Raw genomic sequence first — 23670 nt, 5'->3', positions numbered from 1 at the left:
GAGGATCACCTTGAAGGAAGTTAAGAAGAACCTTGTGGTTGTAATTCCCCATCCTTTCTTCTGGAGTCTGTCAGTAGCTGTGCTGTGCTTGATGGTGATCCCAGCACACGCAAACATGCACACACAAACACACGCACGCACATTCTAACACAGCCACCAAACCCCCCATACAGTCATCACCTTACTGCACAGCCTGGAGAACATGAACAGCAGCAGAAAGGGAACCTTTCCATAATTTCTGGGGAAATGCTGCAGTTGTAGGCCAACTTACATAACTGATTTAGCTGAACAGAATTGCTTTCTGCCTTTAATCTGCTCAACAGTTTATCTTTGCAGTCGTGATCGGCTGAGCTCTCTTTAAACCATTATGGATTAGCGTTCTGCTGAAACACGTTAAAAGCTTAGCTTTGTTTATTTTTGTCAAGAATGGGGGAGGGATATTAGGTTAAATGTTCAGGCAGCAGTTTATGAATGGCTGTTTCTCTTGCACAGCAATCGATATGCTCAGGTACCGAATGCAACGCACAGCTAAATGCTTTGAGTGGCAGCACCAGTGGCTGGAATAGGAATATCTGTGAACTTACTATTAAAAATGAAATAAAAAAAGAAGGAATTTAATAAACTTTCATGATTATTTTAATCTATAAATACAAAATGTAATCCAGCATTCAAATAGTTCATCACACCCACCAACTCTATATGGAAGACCAAAGAGTAAATGATGTGAAAACTTAATTAATAAGGCTGGTTGAGGATTTTACTAAGTTTGCATTATTGATGTAATTTGGAAACAGAAATCCTGCCAAAAGCAATCTTTCTGTCATTCAGCTGCAGGAAAACAATACACCATAATGGAAATAAACCACGAAACAACTGGAACCTCATCCACACCACTTACAAAGAGGTGCTCAGATAATATTAGCCAGCTGTTCAGTTAATTTTCACAGTGAATTCATCAACTATGCAAGTGGTTGTTCCATTAGAACATGACTGTATGGATCCAGGTTCAAATTTCTACTACAAACTGATGATCACAATATACCAATCTAAATTAAATCCAACAATTGCCACACTTCTTTGACCTCTGTGTAGTTAAAATGATTTACAGATGCCAGCCTGGAATGGAGTAAGAGGTTGCGTTCCTGAGTGCTGCCAATAATCCTCTGGAACACTATTTCAAGGAAACACTGATTCTGTGAACAGTTGTGCTGGCAACCCTATAATCTTGGAACTTTCTTATCTAAAATGGAGGAAGTGGGCACTTTCACATTCTTCAGAGCAACACAGACACTAGAGAAGTTCAAAAAATAGTGTCAAGTAGTGCTAGGAAAAAATAAAAACACAAACCTGGGAAAGCAATTCAGAAAAAAAAGGAAGAAAAACTTCAACTTCTTTGTAATTTGTCTGTTGTTTGTTTTGCTTTCTTATGAGATCTTAATTCTGCACATTCCAGTGAATGGCCATTTGCTATTAATTTATCTTCTTTTTGACAGCAAGTGGAGCACCATTCCGGAGTTTCAACATTCCCTTGATGCTGCTCTGCTTAATGCTTGTGTGCTATTTAAACAAAGCATATTCCAACCAAATCTGACTATATATGGAATTCCCTGACAAGTAAAACTTTGGATGCCATACAAAAAAGAGCCATGAAAACAGAATGCACACAAACTCCACTCCAGACTGCACAAACTGGGCATGTATTACATCAGGCTCTTGGTGGCAAAGGTCAGGTACCCAGTGTGCCCAACCACCTCCCTCAGTGGCACGCCACTCTTGAACTGCACAGTCCCTTGCTGCAGATTAGCACACGGGCTACCTTGGTGTGATGGCTTGCTGCTGTCAAAGCCAGTGCTAGAATTATCCTCAGCTGCTTTTCCAAGGTCAGGGATTTGCAAACTAATTGTCCTTACATTGTAGACTCGGAGCAGAATTTCCAAGGTGTTAATCTCTGTAAAACCATATTCTTCCATCGCTAGGCAGGTTCTTTGAACTTGTTCAATGCAGGGGGAGAAAGAGCAGATGCGGCCACCTGCAAAATAAGACAGGTAGTGGAAAAGAGAGCAAAAGCCAAAATGAAGCTCTTCCCATCTTTTTTCAAATTCTCCCAGATGCCCATAGAATTACTATTATACAGACAAAGTGAAAACATTCTTCAAGAAAATCTTCACAAGGCAACTTTGTTGGTTTATAGTGTCAGCACAAAATCAAACACGGACAACTCTACAGGATGCTTCAGACCCTTTAAATAAACGACAACAGCAACTTCATTCATCTTCCACATCTAATGTTGCCCTCGACATTTGTTCACAGCAAAACTGTTAAAGCTGATCCCTTCAGAGCAGTGACCCTTTTGGAATCACTCTCCACTGTTCTGGACTGAGGCACCAAACTGCAGCTGGCACGTACACAAAGCCAGAAGTCATTCTCCACACGCTGCACAGCGCTGGAGCCCCAGCGTGTGTGCACACGCCCCTGACAAAAGCAGCTGTGTTTAGTTGAGAACGATGGTATGCATGGACAGAATAAAGGGATCTCTCCAGGCCATAGATGGAGTGCTGTTAAGGCTTCACCCTTTTAGTCAAGCTGACTAGCATGTCTCCTGAGCATTGAAGTTTACTGGGTATCACATTGTGCAGGCTTACAGTAAATGCTGTAAAACTCTAGGACAGAACTTCTAAGTGACAAACCAATACTTGTCTCCTTGTCTGCGCACAGTTCTGATTTTTGATTCTTAGTACAGAGTATTAATAGGCCCCCTACACCTTTCTAAGTGCTACAATGTCACCTTAACAGCTGAGAATAGAATGATTCAGATTTACTCTGAAAAGCCACAGCCAAATCAGATCAAAGAATTATAAGGACACTGTCTGCCATAAAGCCAGGGCATGTGCTTTCACCCAGGACACAGTGTCCCCAGGGAAACTGCCCTTCCTGAAAAGCTTTTGTGCAGGAGGAAGGAACACTGGGCAATGCAGCTTCAGCTATTGTTTCATTTATCACAATTAGATGAAAATGCCTGCTGACCTGATTTGCATTCCTTCCCAATCCTCTTCTGGACTCCAGTCAAACCTTCCAATACCAGCCATCTAAGTAGTTAAAGAACCCATGCAAGCCAGAGCAAAGCATCCTGCTAAAAATAGAGGCAATGCTGGAACTACATGAAGTCTGCTTTATCTCAAACTCCCCCTTTTTTTTTTCCCTTTTCGTTTCTAAAGTCAGATCTCTAAAAAAAGAAAGCATCAGGTCTGAAAGCGTCACTGTAGCACTCTAGTTACTGTGCAGCAATGATGTGCTGGGTACTGCCTGGGGAAGAACACTTTCCACAACCATTAATCCAACATACACTAAGTAGGATTTAATTTTAGTCCTCAAATAAAGTCTCAGCACCAAGGGGTTCTTATCATGAATCTTCAGAACAAAGTACCCTGGACAAGTAATTCCCTGGAGTGACAATTAAACCCCAAATCTAATAATCACCTGCAAAATTAACTCTGGTATGTGTCTTTATGAACCAAGTCTGTTGATGCTGATTTAATTGCACGCCCAGTCCATTAACTCCCATGAAATTAGATTTGTATGTTCATCAGGATGGCCAGCACTACCAAAGTGTTCCTGAATCTGACAGGTAATCCTTTCTGGCCAAAGAACTTACACACTTCTACCATGCTTGCAGATATAAAACAGAAAAGCTCAGGAAAAAAATTCTGTTACATAATTAGAAAGCTACTATGATGCAAGCATGTTACAAAGAAAGAATTTATATTCTCATTGTGTAGGGAACTGAACAAATGTCTGACTTAACTAAATGTCAGTTCACAATAACTCTTTGTCTGCAAAGCAAGAATCTGCCGAGAGACCAGAGACTACTACTTCATTCAGGCTTTTTGATTTTGAGTTTTTTTTATTGCAATAAATAAAAAGAAATATATTTACATTTACAGTAAGTCTGTTCTTATTTATTCTGACTCTAAGGGTTTGAAAATATGTTTAGGCTTTTGAATTCACATGCTCTGGATTTACAGTCAAAAACTCAGAGCCTGCACACAGCTGTTGCCATACAAGCAGCAAAGCCACCTACGGTTCTTGTCAAGCCTTCAATTAAAGGCAGAGCACCCTTCCTCTTGCCTGGGGCTGGTCAGCTGAGCACAGCACATCAACACCAAACTTGGTGAAGATTTATCAGGCTGCCTCCTCACAACTGCTGGGGGAAGTAGGGTTACAGAAAACAGGCTTTCAAGCTGTTTGGTAAGGAAGAAAGCTCCTGCTTGCAGTAGCAAATATCCAAAGGGCAAGCACAAAAAATACCTTTACTTCCTGCACTGCTGGAAATTTCTCAGGTGTGAAAGATGAGAAAACAGTGAACTGCTGGTATTCCATCTAACTGAGGCCATCCAATGGGTTTTAATAGTTCTGTCGATTTTGTTTTCCCCTTTCGTACCTATTGTTCTCATTATTTGTATACATCCCTTCCAAATAAACATACCTACAAATGGCTTAGAAGAAAACCCATCAAGCATCTGATCTTACGGATCCTAACAAGTGAGAGGAGGGTCCCTCCCCTCTCATTTTTCCTGTACTGTGAGGCAGGCCAGATCTGACTTGCAGTTACAGGCTGGAATTATTTGATTAAGCAGATATTCGGAGGAAAGATTGGAGAGCTACAGTTAGCAGAAGGCTGAAGGCAAAAATGAAATTGCAGTTCCAGACTGCGAGAGGCTGTCTAAAATAGAAACATTTAAGTTTCAATTCCTATGGTGTGTTTAGACCAGCAGAAGAAAAAAAAAAAAGTAGAAGACCAGCGCTCAGAAGGACATGTTCATTTGACCCAGGAGGAGAGACACTTTCATCTTTAACAGAGCTGATGCTTCTGAATTCTGCACACTGTGGGCTGCCCTCTGTACCCAGCTGGACTACCAGCTAGGCAACACCCCTTCTGTCACAATCACCAAACAGATATAAATCTAGATTTCAGCATTCACAGTTCTCAGACTCTGTGAGAGCCCTCTTGTCCTTTAGACACCAAGAGGCTTTTAGGCCTTAAAGGACTTGAATATGCATTACTTTGTCTTGCCATGCCAAGGATTCCTTAGTGAATGAAGAAAAGACATGAACTCCCTCGCTCTCTTCTCCTCTCTGGGGCACGTTGCTCACAAAGGGGTGGACTAGACTAGAGAGCAGTCAAAAACATCTGAATGGAAACTTTTTTGTACAAATTGGGTTTGAGCTCTTTCAGAGGTCTCCTTTTAGGAAAGCTACCGTTCCTAAATTTGGTTAATGAGATCTGTGTGTCATCATAAATTGATATAGTAATTATGAGAGATTAATCCTGTTCACATTGGGAAGCTGTGTGAGCTTTTTGATCTGAAGAGCTGTCTAAAAATGTGTTTATTCATGTATAATGCATCTGACAAGTGCTACAGTTGAGGAGAAGAGAATAATGAGACTCTATGAAAGACTTAAGTTTTTTTTCTGCCTTCAGTTTTACAGGCACCAAGTTAGTTTGAAGCATTTAATGAAGAGGTTAAATGTCCTGAATCCATAGCCTGGAACAAGCCCACACAGTCCTGGCAGTCACTGTAACCAACAACAGGGTAGAGAGGACATGAAAATAGAAGTACAACTCAGACTGGGATGATCAGAAAAGTGAGCTTAAGGGAAGAGGGAAATAGAAGATTTTCAGCCACATAGAACTGTACATTTCAATAGACTGTATCTAATTGGTAATTGAGGGACACACCATTGCATCTCTACAAGAGGCCAGTGCCTCGAAAGTTGCCAGAATGTTCCTGTGCAACTCCAACAAAGAATTTTGTTTCTGGTTTGTCTGAGCAAGGACTAACATCTCTACCAGTTCTGTTTAGCTAATAAGTGCATTAGGTTTCAAGTGTGGAAAGTATCAATGCTACCAATTGACAAGAATTCCAGTGCGTATTTAAGATACAGAAAACATGCCCAAGAAATTATTTTTGTAGGTTATTGTATGTGTCACAAGTGCTCTGACAGGTTCTTTCATCATCCCAGTATTACTCAGATGATGCACATGTAGTGCAGCACCATTAAGTTTTAGGGAAAAGGGCCAGAAATTTTAGAATGATCTTGTGACATAAAGAATACAGCACAGCATTTTGACCTCTGGCAGAAGAACACAGCTTGGTTTTGGGACTTCAGTGCATTGTCATATTTGGAAGGTTATGTTACAAAGATCTCAAGAAAGAAAAAAAACACACAGGCATTATCATTGTGTAGGGGTGAGGCAGGAGAGTCACTGAGCAGCATCATTGTGGCATTTACTGTATGCTAGTAGGACACTAAAAATATTGTCTCTGCAAAAGGGGACAGAATGTCCTTTAAGTGCGTGTGCTTGTGGGCGATTTGATGTAGCTTCCCTGACAAGTGAAATTAGAGGATTTGGCTGTTGGAAGAAATTAAAGGATGTTTCTTGATTCAGAAAAGAGAATTTTCTCCCAATCACTTGCCAGCTCATTAATAGGAGCTTGATGTGATTTTCTGCGACTGTGACTTTAACCTCTGCACTCGTAGGCGCATCATTCAAAAGGAATTTATTCCTGCTCATTATTATTGACTGGTAAAAGCATGTAACAAAGAAATTAAAAAATCAGATGGATCAATACTGGGGAAGAAAACCTAACAACATTCTTAAAGGATCCTTTAATCTCAAACTGCTTCCTTCCAACTGTGTAAAAGCCAGTAGCTTTGGCTGGCCTCCCACAGTGAGGATTCTGATGCAGGAATCCTTCTGCTGGACACCCTACACATGAAAGAATCACTCGTGCTTCAGGCCAGGCCCACTGTGTGCACCTGACCTGCCAAGCCCTGACAGACCCAAGCTAGGGATGAATTAGTAGTCCATGTACTTCACATTGTGAGGGACAGAAGCTGCTCCTCAAAGCCACACCTGGGTGGTTTAAAACTGGGACCATGAACAACTTCTGGAGCTCAAGAAAAATAACCAGTGAGGCTTCCTATGTGGACATGGAAGTGCAGAGGCCCAAAGAGGGAGACGTTCAAAGCCAACTTTACCTGCAGAGTTTTCTGGGGAGAATTGACAGCACCATATTACCTGATTTAGGTGTTATTTTAAGGATCAAAATTTGACAAACTCATAATTTAGGGGCTTTACAATGCTCCAGAGAGAATGAAAAAAATCTGAATTTAAGAGTAAAATCTTTAAAGAAAGAAAGGAAATAAAAGAGAGGTGGTTTTAATAATTTTGTGACTCAGACTGTTAAACACCACAAGGAGCAACTTAAAATGCAGGAGGCTAATCCAGCCTAATACACGGCTGTAATTTTCCATCCCCCTACCTGAAAATTTAAAATCTGTATGAAAATTATTGTACCAGTGGGCTTCTCCCTCATCTTCCACAGCCTTGGAAGAAATAGACAGTATTTATGAGAGCAGAGTAGGTGGGTGCAGAATTATATTCAAAGCACTACAGTATTCAGCTGTGAAATGACTGTGAGTCAAAAGTTTCAGGGCATTTAAGAACTGTAGAATATTCAGGATATTTTTGTTACCTTGCAATTTTCTCATTTTCCTAATTTTTATACGTTTAGCCTGAAGGGGTTAACGTCAACTTTGCAAAAACCATCATGGTCAGATATTGGGAACAGCAGCTATGACTACAGAAAAGCATTAATCAGCAGATGCTGCAGAAGAAAAACAGTGCAGGTCTGGAAATGAAAGGAAGTTCTGCAGTGCAGCAGTGCCTCAGAGATGCTACAAGCAGCTTTTCTGCTGGAAGTGTGACTGGTGACATCAGCACAAAAGGATGCAGCTGAGATGCAAACCTGAACCACGGTGGAGAGCATCACCAGAGAACAAGAACGTTCTAGTCACAAACCCACTGTGCCATTTCATTCTTGCAGCTCTTCACAGGTTGGCAGTGCTTTAAATGGAAGACCAAGCTGCTCTAAGTAGAGTATTTACAGCATACTGGAAGGCATAATGTGAGTGATAATTGTACTCTGTAAAGAGGATCATTAACACTCAGCCTATGAGGAGCTGCAACTATTCAGGACCTTGAGCTCAAGTAGGAGAGAAAACACTGATCTGATAAGGTTTTGTTAAGGTTGAGAACTCTCCCATATTGTCTCAGCTGAACTCTCTATCACAAGTATTGTGGCTTTAAGGAAGAGAGTAGCTAATGCTGTATTGTTGAATTTGCTTAGTTCTGATTTAATTCAAAATACCTTAAGAATTTAGGGACTAAATTACTACTAGCTGTTGCATGGCACATCACACCAAAACCCACAGTGTGAATGGTTCAAATGTGACCCAGTCCAGATCTGAGAGAGAGGGCATGGACAGAAAGGAGTGGAATTCATTTCCTGCAGTGATGCTTTAACACTACAGGGACCCTTGGAATGGGGTTGAATAACAACAGAATGTGCACAGGCTGTACTGCAGAAGAGCTTTAACTCTTTGAAAACAAAACAAAGGAGCACTACTAAATTATCTGCCTGTGGTAGGGAAAAGGAAGCAGTTACAGATAACCTTCTGCCGTATTTTAAATTTAACAGCAGTAAAAAAACCACAACAAAACTACCCACATGACTCAGAATAAAACAGAAAAGTGTGTAAGTTTTTGCATATTACTACAACAATCAATTATCTTTTATATGCAAAACAGGTTTTGTTTATATGCAAAATAACAAAATTTTAAAAATGCCCCCCCGTCAGTCAGGTATCAAGTTGCCCAAAAGAGAAGCCTTAGACCAGCACCAGATCTCAGACATGGGTGGCTGGTCGCAGCAAAAACTTCAACAAGGATCACCAACTTCACTTTTTGAGTGGTTCATAAAGTGGTTCAGATGCCACTTCACAAACACAAAAAATGTCGATTTTGAAGTCTTATTTATATTGCCTAAGCAGATGTAACCTTGTAGCATAGCACAGAAAAGCATAGCCAGATGGTATGGCCAGTTTGGGACTATAATACATTTTCGAGGATTTCAAATGCTGGAGTGAGACAAGGATTCAAAACTTGGAACTGTTCAAGCAGCCCTGCTTAGTATTCTAAGCATGCACCACTTAAATAATTCAAATTGGACTGCGCAATGCAGCGCCTTCTAAGCTGGGAAGTCAGCTGAGTGTTGTGCTCACTAGATTAGATAATTTGAGCATGGGAAGGGCATTGTACAGTGCAGTGATTTCCCCCCCCAGGACACACTGGAAAGCTGATACAAATTGAGCTGTAACCACTGTAGGTACAGAGTGTTAACAGGGCTCACTCTATTTATTCACATTTTAAAGAAAGTGTGTTATGTGTGTATCACAAAGCTTTCTAGAAAATTTTCAGTAGTAGCTGAAGTAGCCTAACAGCAGGGCTGGTCCTGACTCAGCAAGGCAGTGCACATTTAGTGACCTTTAAGAACAAGCTTAAATCTTGTGATTTCAAGAAGACTTAGCAATCCACTTGAACCCCAGCCTGTGATTATATATTTTTAATAAAGAACTGGGCCTTGGAACATAACCAAGTTTTTTTTAAACTCATGTCCCAGCATGGACACTGCTCAGCACTCCATGCTCTCTTGATTAGAGAAGCCACTTTTGTAGATGGAAGCAAAAGTTAATTCAGGTCCACACTATTATGACATTAATTAGAGGAAAACTTTTTCCAGGATAAAAGAATTATTTATTCACTGAAGCTTATTTTTCAATAGAGAAAAGAGATATAATAAAGTGATGAAATCTGTGCAAAACCTCAACATCAGTTCTCAGTTGCTGCCACAATCCCAGAGTAACTGGCATAAGCTAGAAAATCCTTTATGTTCCATTCTCACTGCATCCAATGGCAAACTCCTCACTAGCTCCAGCTACAAAGATTTAGGACATAAACTAGCAAGCATGTATAAGTGTAACCACATCTTTTTTAACATTACTGTTGGGGTGCTCTGTTAAATAGGTACAAATCTGCAATGATTGGTGTGAACTGAGGCTGAACACCTTTTATACAAACACCTTTCCACTGAATTGCCAAAGAAATTAGCTTTCAGCATTTATTGTTACTTCTGCTTCCCACACACCTCAGATCTAGCAAAATGCACTTGAGAATGGTTCAAAGGAGTTTTTATAAACTGCCCATGCTAACTGTAGCAGATTCACCGGCTGGCAGGAAAAAATTGTTTTTCTTTCAAAACTTCCACTGTAAATTGAAGATGCCTTTTGAAGATTTTACAGCCTTAGAAATGCCTGGAGACTGACATTTGAGAACAGTGATCACACAAGGTAAGGGAGCACATCCAGTGTATGGCTCAAAGGCAGAGATATGTGCACAATACTTCCTGAACAGAAAGAGAAAAATGCAGTTACCTTCAGCTTTTAATGCTGACTTTGCATGTCCTATGGCTTCCCATGGAGATGGAATATCTAGGAACACAGCATCTGCAATGTTTGAGACCCCAAAGCCATTTTTGCAGACATCCTGGTTGGTCACTGTGACCAGGTGCTCTACCCCATGCTCCCGAAACTCCTCCTGCGCCTTCTCAGCCCTCTGTTGGTGGAATTCCACTGTGTACAGGTGCCCGGTGGGAGCCACTGTCCGGATGAGAGCGTGGGAGAGAGACCCGCTGCCTGTACCTAGAAAAGACAGCTCATGAAATTCAGTTTGTCAGTGCCAAACATCAGAACTAAAGTCTTCTGCATTAGTCTTCCTGCTTGGAACACTTGTTCAAAACTCAAACACAAACTACTATTTCAGCTCTTGAAAGAGAACAGTCCTTCCTTCACAAGGAGGGAGGGGACTAGGTGATCTAGGAAACAATCTTCTGGGTCCTCAAAGCATTCATTAAAAATCAGGCAAACCCAGGATCTGTCCTATCTCCCTGGAGTACAAAAGTAATGCCAAAGGTCAGCTATAGTTCTAACAACTGCCACTGGAGAACACGAGGAAGTAAATGCAACAGGAAAAATTCAGGGAAATTAACTAGAGAGGTTTTTTTTCAAAGTGTCAGACTCTTCCAGGGTGAAAAGAGATTAAGGCAAATTTTAACGGATTTTCAAAACCTTATACTTCACTAAACAAAGAAAAGATGTTGGCATGGGTCCATGCTTGAAAATCCTATTAATATCCATGCAAACAAATGGCTGTCAGGATACAGGTTTTTTTTTGCACAGATCTCTTAAGAGACATCCTCAACTCCCACTGGAATTACCCAAAACTAAGGCCTCTTGGCTCCTTGAAGGCACACTGATCAAACACCTGTTTTCACAGGTCACTTACACACATACACACCTACACAACTTTAACTTAGTCTAACAAAATCTATCACAAAATTGTAGATAACTACAATTACCACATTCAAACAGGAACTGACAAGACAAAGATTTTTTTCCTTGTTTTAGTTTGATAATTTAGGAAACCTACTTTAAATGATCCATTGGCATATTAAATAGATGAATGACTAATAACTAAGATTTTCACTTAAGAACACATCCGTATACCAATTCCCATTGCAAATTTGTCACTCAAGTGGCATTCAACAGAGTAACCTCCCAAATTCAAAACCCCACAGCAACCCCAAATTATCTGTGTTTATTGATTCATAATTCTGTGCTTAGAACACATTTCTCCTGTAGAAATAAAATCTATTTCTAGCTATTTTCAATGACTGTTTAGCCTGAGGCAAGTTCTTTCAGCTAACATAAATCTTAGAAAAACTTAAAAAGGACAGAAATCTGAAGTACAATACCTCAGAAACAACTAGAAAGGAAATTAATTAGGGGGCACAGGGGCTGGTGCAGCCACTTAATTGGTGCAGTATTTTCCATAATCATACAGGAAGTCTGAGTTCACTGGCAGATCCCAGGTTCTTGCCCTCTAGTCACATAAGGGGAGGAACACTGCTGTGGCACCGTATTTAATCTGACAGCTCTGAAAGGGGAGACATGCAGACTGTAAACAGAGCTCAGGGCCCATGTTTGCCACCGGATCAAGCGGCTGCACCGTGGAATCGCACTGCTCCTCTGCTTCCCTCTGAGAGGGCTCTGACCCCAGTGGGCAGACTGGAACCCCCCCCTGCAGCTTCAGCAGGGCAGATTAGAGAGGGTAAGAGGACCTAGAGATTTTAGCACTGGCTTCAGAGAGGTCCATGAGAAGAGAAACTTTTGCATTCATTAAATACATGCATTTAATAAAGTGAAAATACAGGCATTCAAGGTACTATTAAAATAAAACAAAGAAAAAGCAAAAGACACCTACATGTGCATACATCAAAAAACCACCCTGTCACAGTACTTGAAGGTTCTAAATGTCAAACTGAACTTTTCCCTTGTCAAAGGAGTAATGGTAGCACAGCAGCCAAGTGATTGTGAAAACTCAATAATATATGTGCACAACAAAGAAATAGCATTCCATTGAGAGGTTTTTAATGACAAAAGCAGGGAACTATTGCTCACAGGATATTAAAGACTGAAACTCTTTACATTTCAAGCCAAAAGGGAGGATTACACCACTGAGAACTATTGTGAAATGACAGACTTTAATTATTTTACCCCTCAAATGCGTAGTGCTGCACACTTTCTGCATCTCTCTGCTAAAGGAGAGAGCTAAGGGAGAGCACTCCTCTAAAGGAGTCAGCAGGCCTGGGCTGTAAGCAGAATAGGCAGGCAGCTTGCACATGTATCCAGTTTCCTTGTTCATATTCTTCTACATTTTTAATCACTTTCCTTTTAAGTCTGCTCTTAATAAAACCACAGAAGATAATATTTATCTCCTCCATAGGAAAACCCATTAAGATTTTCTGGCTTCTTTTCTAAAACTCTTCGTTTATTCACAAACACTCCAAGCCAAACCCTGAACTAAAACCAAGATGCTGGAAGTCACCACTTGCAGGCATATTACACACAGGGCTTTTGTTAAACAAGGTTGCCAGGTTATTGTTGACTGGTTTATTGTTTACTGTTGACTGGTTGCCACAAACATGAGAACAATACATATGTATCACATTTTAACATATCAAATTCTATCACATTAATATTATTAATGGAAGTTTTTCTGAAGATACTGCCTGCCTTCTCTGTGATAATACTCTCAAAACTGCAGGAAACAAGGAACAAGATGGTTATGAATCACCCACTATTGTAATTTCTCCTTGAAAATATATTCTGAACCCAGACATGTGACATGATGATGACCCTTAACTCTCATGTGCTCAGTAGATCAGCACATTTGATGTGATCCATTAATATGAGAGTCTGGCATGAGTCCATATCTGCCACAAGCCCTAATGCCCAATCAGCACTGTCTACACAAGGCAGGGGTTCAACCCTATGTTTTTGTGATGCTGTAGAAGGGGAAATTAATGTTTATATTCAATTTCTTCCCTGCAAATCTACAACATTCAACATTTCTGTCCTCCTTCTCAATTTCTCTTTGTCCTTATTTCAGAATTGTTACTGAAAAAAAGCAAAATATGACTCAAAGAGTCTTAGGCACCAGTTTGGAGTAAATTCTAGTCAGGTACAGGTTTCTTTGGGAAATGAAAGGTATCCTCAGCATGATACAGAACGAATCAGGACAGCAGCAAAACTCAAGGACTACTACTGCAGACATACTAGAACGCTGCCAAACAGAAATAGCATACCTGAATTACCTGTATACAAATGATCAAAACTGGATACTCAAAACTACTATTTTGTATCAGAAGAGACAAGATCAGAACTGGAATAACTTCAGTGGATTTTCTTTCTCATAAAGCTGCAATGAAATGCTTGTGTTCTTGATATGACCTAGAAAGCAGAACGTAAGACAACTGATTTATAATTTTTACACCAGGATGGTCCCTTTCTGACAGCCTGCACAATAAATAGCCTTAGAAACTGTTTTCTCTCTACCACAGGACAATACCCACTTATCTACCATGTTTTAATCATGAATGAACTCTACAGAACAGAGGTAAAACAACAACAATTCAAACTGTACTGAAGACAACCTTAGCAGCACAGCTACTGCTTTAGAGCTCACTTAGGTGAGCACTTACATCATTGCTAATTTTCACTTGGAAAATGTGATTCTCTTTTACATTGACTGTTCTGTGATCTCCAACATCTTAGTCAAAAAGCAGACATCTGCATTGCAGGCATTTAATGAGACACGGCAGGGGCCCCAATATGCCACACTCAAAGCTCAACATCTGAGGAGGCAGCACTGTGCAGGGGATCAGCGCAGTGTAAACTAGGAATGGGCTCCACTTCAGGACAAAGGCAGGAATTAAACTCCCGTGTTACACCCACAATTTAGGCGGCTAATGGTCCTACACACTGATGTAGTATCCTTTCCTTCTTCTTGGGCTCAAGCATTCTCCTTCTCTGATATGTATAAGCTCTAGGGACGTGTTTTTGCCCCTCTCCCAAAACAAGCAGAACACTGCAGTTTTAGGATTTCAGTCCTAACAAGTGGATACCTCCTTCTAATTTGCAGACATGCAACCTATTGATCAGATGAACTTCTTGATTACCCTGACCTCCAACACATCTGTTCTTCTCACTCTATGCTTATTCAAGTGACAGGGTTTCCACAGAGAAGCCCCCACACACCTCAGCAATCTTGAAACAATGTCCATGTTAAAATAATTTCTCACCTCAAAAGTTGCAGTGTACAATATCTGAGCTGTTCAAAAATAAAGCATGTTTCAGCACAGAATACCACCAAGACTACAAGAGTATCACCACAGCATCATGCACAGCGCTTAGCTGATACAAAATACAAAGTATGTTTTACACTGTTTTCTGTTTAGTCTGGTTTCCTTATTGCAAAGGATATTTGTCTAATCTCCTGAAATCCTACCCATGCCATAGTTATAAGTGACCTGATTCTTTGTTCCACTACATTTTCTCTTTGCAGCCTATCGCTTGGCTTGTCTTCCCTAGAAATTTCTCATCGTGGTGCTTCTTTTTAAAAAAGGAGCTACAAATTGTCATTTAGGATCTATAGATGTTTACAGTTGTGTGTAAGCAAAAGCATTTTGAAATAAAGCTGAATAAGCTCTTGAGTGCATAAAAAGGTTCATATTGCTTGGAAACACAAAAAGAGAAAAGTATGCAAAGTGTTATTTAATACCATGTCTCTAAAATATCTAGTAACATTTTAGTAGAACTTAAGCTTCTGATGCAAAATTTGGCTACCCAAGATACTCTGAAATGAGTAAATATAACAAAACAATGACTGTTGCTCTATTTGTCTCCTAGCTACACCACTTAGCCCTAGCAAATAGTAAGATAGGTCATGAATCAGCCATGAGAACGGAAGGAGCCTCAAAACCAAGGGAAAATTAATCTTGAGACAGAGCTAACAACTCCACAGCTAAAATCTGTCAAGAAACACTGAACAGACAAAGACTGCTCACTGTACATGACAAGTCTGTGTAATGACTTATAATGAATACATGAAAAGATATTAAGCATTTGATGGAAATTAACCCAAATATCTTACTGTGAGGATAGCCAAGGGTCCAAATCATGTTAGCAGAGGTAAGACACAGGAAGAGCAGGGACAGAGAGAAGGAAGAAGAGAGGGAAGGAGACAATTTCAAGGCGTTGAATGGATGGCTGAAAGAGGTAACACTGAATTAAAAAGTTCACTTTACAGTCAAGTTTTTCACAGAAAATTAGCTTAACTGCCTATCTGTCATGGACACCATGCTGAAGCAGGCATTTTAGGCAACAGGCTGAAGGTCAGAGAGGGCCACTGCTCACTGACCAGACCGAGGAGCTGAGGGAAGGATAGTAGGGAAGTTTCCAAGGCTGGCACTGCCTACAGAATAATATGAAGAATTAATTTTCCTTAGAGATTCAAGTGAAGAAATAAATTTTCCTTATAGATTCAAAAGTCTGAATTTTTTAGGAAGGAATCTTCTACAGAATGGACATAATATGGTTAGGTTTAGAGCTGCATGAGAAGTGTGCTTGGTGGTCAGCTGAAATTACAAGATCAAAGTGAGTCCAGAAAGTCTGGAAACAAATGCTTTAGGGTATGAACAGCATTCCTCCTCAGCTACGTGACAGCCACAAGTCTGAATACATTACAGTGATGCCTCATGTGGTCAGAGGTTCGGTTCACAGAGTCATCAAGGACCCACAGAATGGTTTGGGTTGAAAGACATTTAAAGATTCTTTAGTTCTAACCCACCTGTCTGGGGCAGGGACACCTTTCCACTAGACCAGGTTGCTCAAAGCCCTATCCAGTCTGGGCTTCAACACCTCCAGGGATGGGACATCCACAGCTTCTCTGGGCAATCTGTGCCAGGGCTTCAGCACCTTCACAGTAATGGCTTTCCTCCTAATACCTCTTCCCATTCAAACCTATTACCCCTTGTCCTATCACTCCATGCCCTTGTAAAATTCCCTCTCTCCAGCTCTCTTGCAGCCCCTTCAGGTACTGGAAGGTCCTCTAAGATCTCCCTGGAGGTTTCTCTTCTCCAGGCTGAAAAATCTCAGTCTCCTTAGGAAAAGTGCTCCCGTCCCCTGCTCATCTTCATGGCCTCCTCTGGACTTGGTACAACAGATCCACATCTTTCTTTATTGCCCCTCTGTTGGGGGCCCCAGCATCAGTTCAGTGCTTTGGTATTGCAAGAGAATACTGTGGTTTATGACATTTGTACTAATGAGACCTTTCTAATATTTCAAGAGGTGCTATACAAGGATCAGGTTCTAATTCTTCTCTTGCTCTAACCTGAACAGCTGCTAAGAGGTAGATAAGGGAGACATTATAAAACACCAACATAATTAGTTTGGGTACATTCCAGAATATAATTAATACTTCCAAACTTTGGCCTGTACTTTCTAGTAGTTTTTAGTGTACTTTACACTAAAAACAGAGCTGCAAACAATTTACATATACTTATGACACAAAAATAGTAAAGACACGAGCAGTACTTGTCAAAAAGTCTATAAGCGTTTCATAAGAGTCATAAGCATACAGATGATTTGCTGGGACTCCACAATAAACTCTTAATCATTTATTAAGTATCCATTAATCATTAAGTCCTCATTAATTTTTTATGAGTGTACTCTAACAAAATCTATACCCAGGCTGTGAGTTTGAAAATTTCATAATTGTTTTTGAGAAGCTCTAGTGTAAGGCTGGGTGGCAGCTCCTGTTACTCCTTCTGTGAGAAACCATGAGAACCCAGAACACAGCTCTCAGCCTTCAGAAGTCCAGGCCCTGAACTTGAAAACCCACTGCTGTGTAGCAATGGATGGGGTTTAGCAATTTTTAATTTGGGATTTAGCTGAAGGGAAACAAAAAATCCAATTAACATTTTTGCTCATGTGAGTCTGATTTTGTGAATGCTGAAGGATCACCGGGATGGTGGTTAAAGTACTTTTGACTAAATTACATTTTGTCTAAATACTACCCTTCATTGAAGCCAAAATATTTCTGAGATTTATCAGGTTAAATGAGGTTTCACATGCTGTACCATTAAGACAGGCACTCTTCTACATCTCACCATGGAGAGAGGACAGTAAAAAAGCCTTGGTGTGTGGGGACCAGAAAGAAGGGGATTTTGTTTGGAAAAAATATTTGAAAGGTTTCATACTGGTTCCACTATAGTATCAAAAAAACCCGTAAACCCCTCAAAATGAGCTGGAAAATTGAATTATTATCCTAGGGGGAGTCTAGCCTGGGAAGTTGACATCAAGATTAGATCTGGAGAGTGAGATGAGACAAAAGAGAAAAATTTAGACTTTTCCTTTATCTAGGCATATACATATACAATAAACACAAATGAGATTATTAGAATTACCTGAAAGAATAAAACTTTTATACTACTGGGCCACTCACAGCAGGTATTTAAGCAGTTATTTTGAGTTATCATGATTTTGGAAAGATAGGGATGTTAAAAACTATCCGAGTGGGGAATTTCTCAGAATATTTTTGAAATATCTTAGCTCTAATAACAGTGCTAACAATTTTAAAACTCAACATACCTTTATAAATAAGAAATTAGCAGAAGACAGAAAAAGGATCATATTCCTACACTTCTGTCATGAAACATCAGGTAGATGCAGAGTCTCCTTATAGCCTCCACAACAGAGAATACCTGGGTCATCTGAATTATGTATGTGCTGCTGACAAGCTTGTTCTTCATGTGTTTATTAAAGACGATTAAACGTAGTAAAAACTGTATTTTTTATATATATATATATATATATATTTTAGGACAAATCATGACTAATCAATTTAAATTACATAATTAAAGTGACATAAAATTAATCCTTCTTGTTATTCTACTCCATTTTTATAATCACATGCAGAAGACCATTTATTCATTCACAGCATTTCAACATGATATGGAGGGTATTTCACCTTGCTTTTTCAATCATTTCTTCTCACTGGAGACTAATTCAAAATTCTGCTAGTTTACAATGGCTAAATACACAACATACTTCTACAGATGAGTTAGTAAGACAAGAAGAAAAGAGCCCAGCTTTTTTTTACAGAGCCTGCTTTGCTAGTCCATAAAGCAACTGTGTACATAAGTTCAAATAATAAAAAAGACAGACCTCTGTGCTAATTAATGTTTAAAATTCACCTAAACTCGGCACCAGCAGGAAGCAGATTCAAGTTTTAACTGACAGGATTTCCTGTCTTGGTTCTACTCATCACCATTGGGCTGGTTCTGTCTAGCCCACACAGGGTTAATCTAGAGCTAATGATTTTGGACAGCCAAATACCATCGAATTTAGGATGGCATCAAAGCAGGCGACATCACCACACTGGAGGCTCCAGTTGTATATACCTGTCAAGTTTTTAATTCAATGTAAATCTGCAGTAAGGTCTCTTGCTTCCAAGGTTAGCCAGATGAATTTGTTGCAGCATTCCTTCTTCTTTCCTTTCTTTGTGAACAGTGAACCTTGCAAGCAATACAAGCGTTAACTACAGCTGTAAAACTGTTCACTTTCCCTGGAAAGCTGAAGTTGCTACACAATAGCAGTACAAGCATTAAAATGAACCTGGGGACACTTTCCCCTTAGCAAAAAGGATAGATTTGTGGTTGTAACTTTTGACTCACAACATTTTTGGAAATCATCAAGTGTTTCCACTTCTTAGTTATTTAGATAAGCAAGAGAATAAACATTTTCATCCTCTCTAGGCACCTTTGACATTATTGAAAATATTTTATGTACAGCTCTGTACATTTGACTAGTCCGAGTGAGACAGGACATGAAGCAATTCAAATCTCTCCCCCCAACCCCACAAATAATTTATATTTCCCATCCTGTCTAAACATAGCAGGTCCTACAAACCAAATTACAAAATCATAGGACCCAACTATTTTCACAGTATCAGAGGCTTCTGCACAGGGCTTTGCCTGCTTCAAGTGCTGCTGTACAGCAAACAGCTAAATGCACTGCCTGATTCTTAACTGGTGAAACAGGGTGCAGAGATAAGTGGTGCTTCAGTTGAGTTGGAAAGTGGTCATTATGCCTGAAAAGCTGCCCAGAATTATGCATGAGTGGGAACAGGAAATGGTAAACGCAAGAAAGTACAGTGCATCACAGTCCTGTCATGCTGATCCTTTGCCATATCTATGTTTGAGCAGGAAGTGTATGAAACTTCTCCATTAAAATGCTCAAACAACCAGAAAAAACAAGGACAAACTACCTCAGTTTCTATTTCTCCAAATTACAGAGATTCACTCAAATCAAGCAAGCCTCATACTGCCTATAGCAATAAAGTTATGAAGACATTATTATAAACTCTGTGTTTATATATAAGTTATACCTAGAAAACATTTATGTTGATTTTCACTCCTTACTTCCAAACTAAGCAAAATCATGATAGCTGTAATAAATGAAACCAAGTTTAGAAATAAAACACAGCTCTGTGATGAACACATCATCCGTTGTACTTAATCAGTGATTTTGCATGAGGTTGTGGTGCTACAAGTAGATTACTCTTGGGAGGAGAAGAATAAAATTTATGTACTTACATGGTACCAATAGAAATACTGCCAATTTATTTCTCTTATTAGTTCAACACCCTATCACCAGTCTCTCTTTCACCAGGTTATCTCAACTACATCCTCTGAAACTGCAAATCCAAAGTCTGAATCTTGATTTAAATAATGTATTCAAAAACATTTTTAAAGTACTTAACAACCCTTAGAAAAGGGAAATGAAAACATTTACATATTTGTTCTAAGAAGATGAATTAACCAGATGTATACCCACATACATGAGGCTGCACATTGAGGTAGCATCAATTTTTGAAAAAACATGTGCACGTCATAGAATTCTTCAACATGTGGGCAGAGAAAACTGTATCACAGTGGGGAAAAAAGCGCAACTTTATGCAAAATATAAAGAAAACCCTGTTTTTTCATGAAAGTGTTGGTGTTAGTTCCTAATAAAGGATTTCAACATAATTATTACCTGATTCACATACTATGGAGCCTGGCTTCAGTTCCAACATCATGGTGATTAAGGAGATGTCAGTGGAATAAAGGATCTGCGTCCTGTGTGGGAGATTCATGGTCCACAGTTCTGGAGTTGGATGAAGAATGAACACCCATCCTCCTTTACTGCAGGTCACTTTGGAGCCGTACTTCTTGCCTATGAGGTCTGTGGAATGCCTGATGACCCCATACTTAGTCTGTGTTACAGTGCCGTGCTGGACTTTCACAGGAAACATGGATTCATGGCCCAGGAACACAATAGCTGTGTCACCATCCTTTATCGTATCTCCATATTCAACAAAACTCATGGTGACAATCTTGTAGTTGGCTGATGACTGTCACCTAGAGAAGAATAAATATGTCAGGGAAGTTTCACAGGACCACAGTGGAGCTGAACCTACAGACATAAAACCAAGTAATTTTATTTTCTCCAATATAGAACAAAATCACAGTGTGCAAATAAGATGCTAGCAAGAGAGCTCCAGGAAGTTCAGGGACCTGCCCTCCTCTGTATCCTTGATCCCATTACAATCAATGCAAGGATCCTCAGATTTGAAAATAAGAAGTATTTTTCTTGGTTTATGGTACGTATTAAAGAAAAAACAGGAAATACATTATAATTTACTCAGCCTGATCCACAATGCTACTGCAGGTTAGTACCAATTTCAGCACCCTGTTCAATTACAGTTCCTGAGCATTCAGAGCATGTTATTAAGTTGTAACTTCTATTCTCATCTTCTTGCTTATTTCTTGGTGATTTACAACATAATAAAGACATTCTGCTACTTGTCTGGACCTCAATCACCAGCAATTAGGACCACTAGCAGAAGTATACTTGAAAGTTTTCCAAATGAACGTTTAGAGATAGGCTAAATGCATTAATTTATGCATAAACTTGACTAACCATGTGGGGAAAAAAAAGAATACTGTGGCCTTTAATTTGTGCCATTGGGGGATGCAAAGTAACTGTCTGGGAAGTGATCTCTGCTCCAGCTAAATGTAAACAACCATTTGCAAGCTAATGCCAACAGTCAAATCACTTCAGCCCCATGGTGTCAGAGCTGTTTTAGAGAACTACAATTAAATTTTGATGGCTTTTAGAAGACAATCTAGAAATAAGAAGGTGACTTAAAATGAAACCTGACATTGCCTTTCAGATAAAGCAGCTGTCTAAGCTGCAGGTTGATCAGTTCATTCAAGAATTGTTTAACGAAGTAATAGGGATCCCAAAATTAGAAATTAAAACCTATGACAAAAGGCTTTGAAAGTCAGATTTTTGGTACACCATACCTGAATCAAAAGCAGCATTACTTTTGGTTTCAGAATAATTACTGAATTCCAGCACTTTTCTGGAAGAGTCTGGTCCTGCTTCATCATTTTTAATTAAAAACCTTCAGTTCTCAAAGTGCAGTCTGGTGTCTGTAGTCTGGTTCCTGCCTGGAACTCCATGTAGCTCAATTTGGTGTTAAGAAGCTAGATTTATCATTTTTCCACTGCAATCACTGGGGTTGATAAACAGATATGCTTGTGGCTGAAACTTCCAAAGCTTATGACATGCTTATTGCATAAGGTGCTCAGATGCCATGGGAGAAGAGGCTTGTCTGGACATCTGGTGAAATAGTAAGAAGGGCATCCCATGAATTCAGAAATGTATACATAAAGGACTTTATGAGATAGAAAAAATGCTGTCTTTTATAGCTTGCACCTTATGATTATGTTCATGTCTTAATCTTTCATAAATGACACACAGCTCTCATTCCAGATACTTGTAATGCAGTGCAGTTTTCAGCTCTCACAAGTGTCATTTGAAAGGAATGGAATCCATTTCTATCACAGTATTTACTGCAGTTACACCCATGTGCAAAAGAATCCTGTAGCAAGCTTGCAGGAACACTGAGTGAATTCCTCTACCTTTGGTTACACCAACTGGCTCCCAGCTTCCTTGCCTTCCTTTGAGCCACTACACTTACCACAGCTAATCGTCACAGCAGTGAATCACGGAATCATCAAGGCTGGAAGGGACCTTTTAAGATCATCAAGTCCAGCAAATCCATCCATGTCGGCGCACACTGACATCGCAAGTGACACATCTCTCCGGCTCAGACCTCACCTGACACATTATGTTCATATATGTGGGGTAAAATTGGCATCTGTGAGGAATTTTGGAAGTTTCCTTGCGTCGCCCCCTTGTCAAGGAGCACAGTGAGCTACAACCACTTCCAGTATTTTTCATTCCTTGGCAGTGCAGAGGCTCCCGCACTGTTTTATTTTTCCTCGGGCAGCACGCAAGGGATTGGTACAGCACCGCTGTTGCCACACGGCGTGGGGGGAAAGGCGGTCGGGGGACGGCAGTGCCGGGAAACTGAGGCGGTGCCCCCTGACACGGGGTCAGGACTTGTCTCTGGGCTTGCCACGGCTGCAGCGACCTAAACGCCCCAGGCGATCCCTCGCAGCCTCACAAATAAAACCACTAACACGATTCTGTGTTCTCTTCAATCACAACGCAGGCACACATCTCTCTTCCCTGACCAGCTCCCACAGGGACCTGGCAGGATGCCCCTTCCCCGTCCTGAAGCCTGGCTGCCTGGCACGGGGGCAGGGGAACCTCCCGCAGCCGAGGCAGGCACAGCCCCCTCCCCGCCCAGGCACACGCAGGCTGGGGAGTCGCTCCCTGCCCCCCCTCAGAGGTGACCCCGGTGCCAGGACTCCCCTCAGTCCTCTTCCGTATCCCGAGGGCTGTAATGCGGCTCCTGCACCCCAGCAGCGCATCAGCCCGTCCCAGCGAACCCGGGAACCTGAGCTGCGGGCAGGTGAGACGCACGGACTGGGCAGGGAAGGGGTGAGAGGCGGCATTCGCCTGCGGGAGAACAGCGTTAACCCGTAACGGCCCCGGGCGGCGGCTCCACGGGAAGGAACGCCCTCGCCCCAGCGCCCCACGTCCCCACGGTTGCCACCGGTTCTCCCCGTGCCCCGAGCCGTTTACCTCCCCAGGCTCGGCCCGGCGCGGCCCGGCTCTCCTCACACGCGGAGCCCGCCCAGCGCCTCCTTCCGCCTCGGTCGCAGGCTGCTGACGCTCCCACCGCCTCCGCCCCCGCCAGCCCTGCCTGGAGCCGGGAAGTCGCTGCCGCCTGTGCCCAGCGCGGTCGGACCTAGCTCCTGCAGCCTTCGTGAGGCGTCCGTTCCCCTCAGCCCGTCATGCCCACAGTCCCATGGAAGATCCACCCCCCTCAGCACACCCATCCCTTCA

General features: G+C 41.0%; 1 protein-coding gene and 1 long non-coding RNA gene across 7 annotated transcripts in view; one reads left to right on the top strand and one right to left on the bottom strand.

Moving 5' to 3' along the window:
- Positions 1-613: 613 nt before the first annotated feature.
- Positions 614-23670, bottom strand: part of TRMT61A (tRNA methyltransferase 61A) — a 27670-nt gene continuing 4613 nt past the window's right edge. For 2 of the 5 annotated variants that reach the window (XM_086894164.1, XM_086894163.1), the window contains exons 2-4: positions 20401-20765; positions 10336-10602; positions 614-2029 (exon numbers count right to left, since the gene is read on the bottom strand). In XM_086894164.1, the coding sequence (XP_086750290.1) occupies positions 1701-2029; positions 10336-10602; positions 20401-20731 (927 nt within the window). In that variant the 5' untranslated portion in view covers positions 20732-20765 and the 3' untranslated portion in view covers positions 614-1700. Of the gene's footprint in view, positions 2030-10335; positions 10603-20400; positions 20766-21713; positions 22033-22393; positions 23327-23406; positions 23528-23670 lie in introns of those variants that run through there. The other 3 variants (XM_086894161.1, XM_086894162.1, XM_086894160.1) reach the window with 3 other exon arrangements.
- Positions 23501-23670, top strand: part of LOC111945399 (uncharacterized) — a 2812-nt gene continuing 2642 nt past the window's right edge. Inside the window, exon 1 of one of the 2 annotated variants that reach the window (XR_002871634.2) lies at positions 23501-23590. This is a non-coding gene — a long non-coding RNA (uncharacterized LOC111945399). Of the gene's footprint in view, positions 23598-23670 lie in introns of both variants that reach the window. The other variant, XR_002871635.2, reaches the window with a different exon arrangement.

The sequence above is a fragment of the Cyanistes caeruleus genome, chromosome 6 (genome assembly GCF_971803275.1).
Source record: "Cyanistes caeruleus chromosome 6, bCyaCae1.hap1.1, whole genome shotgun sequence".
NCBI lineage: Eukaryota > Metazoa > Chordata > Aves > Passeriformes > Paridae > Cyanistes > Cyanistes caeruleus.
This window is presented reverse-complemented; position numbering and strand designations above follow the sequence as displayed.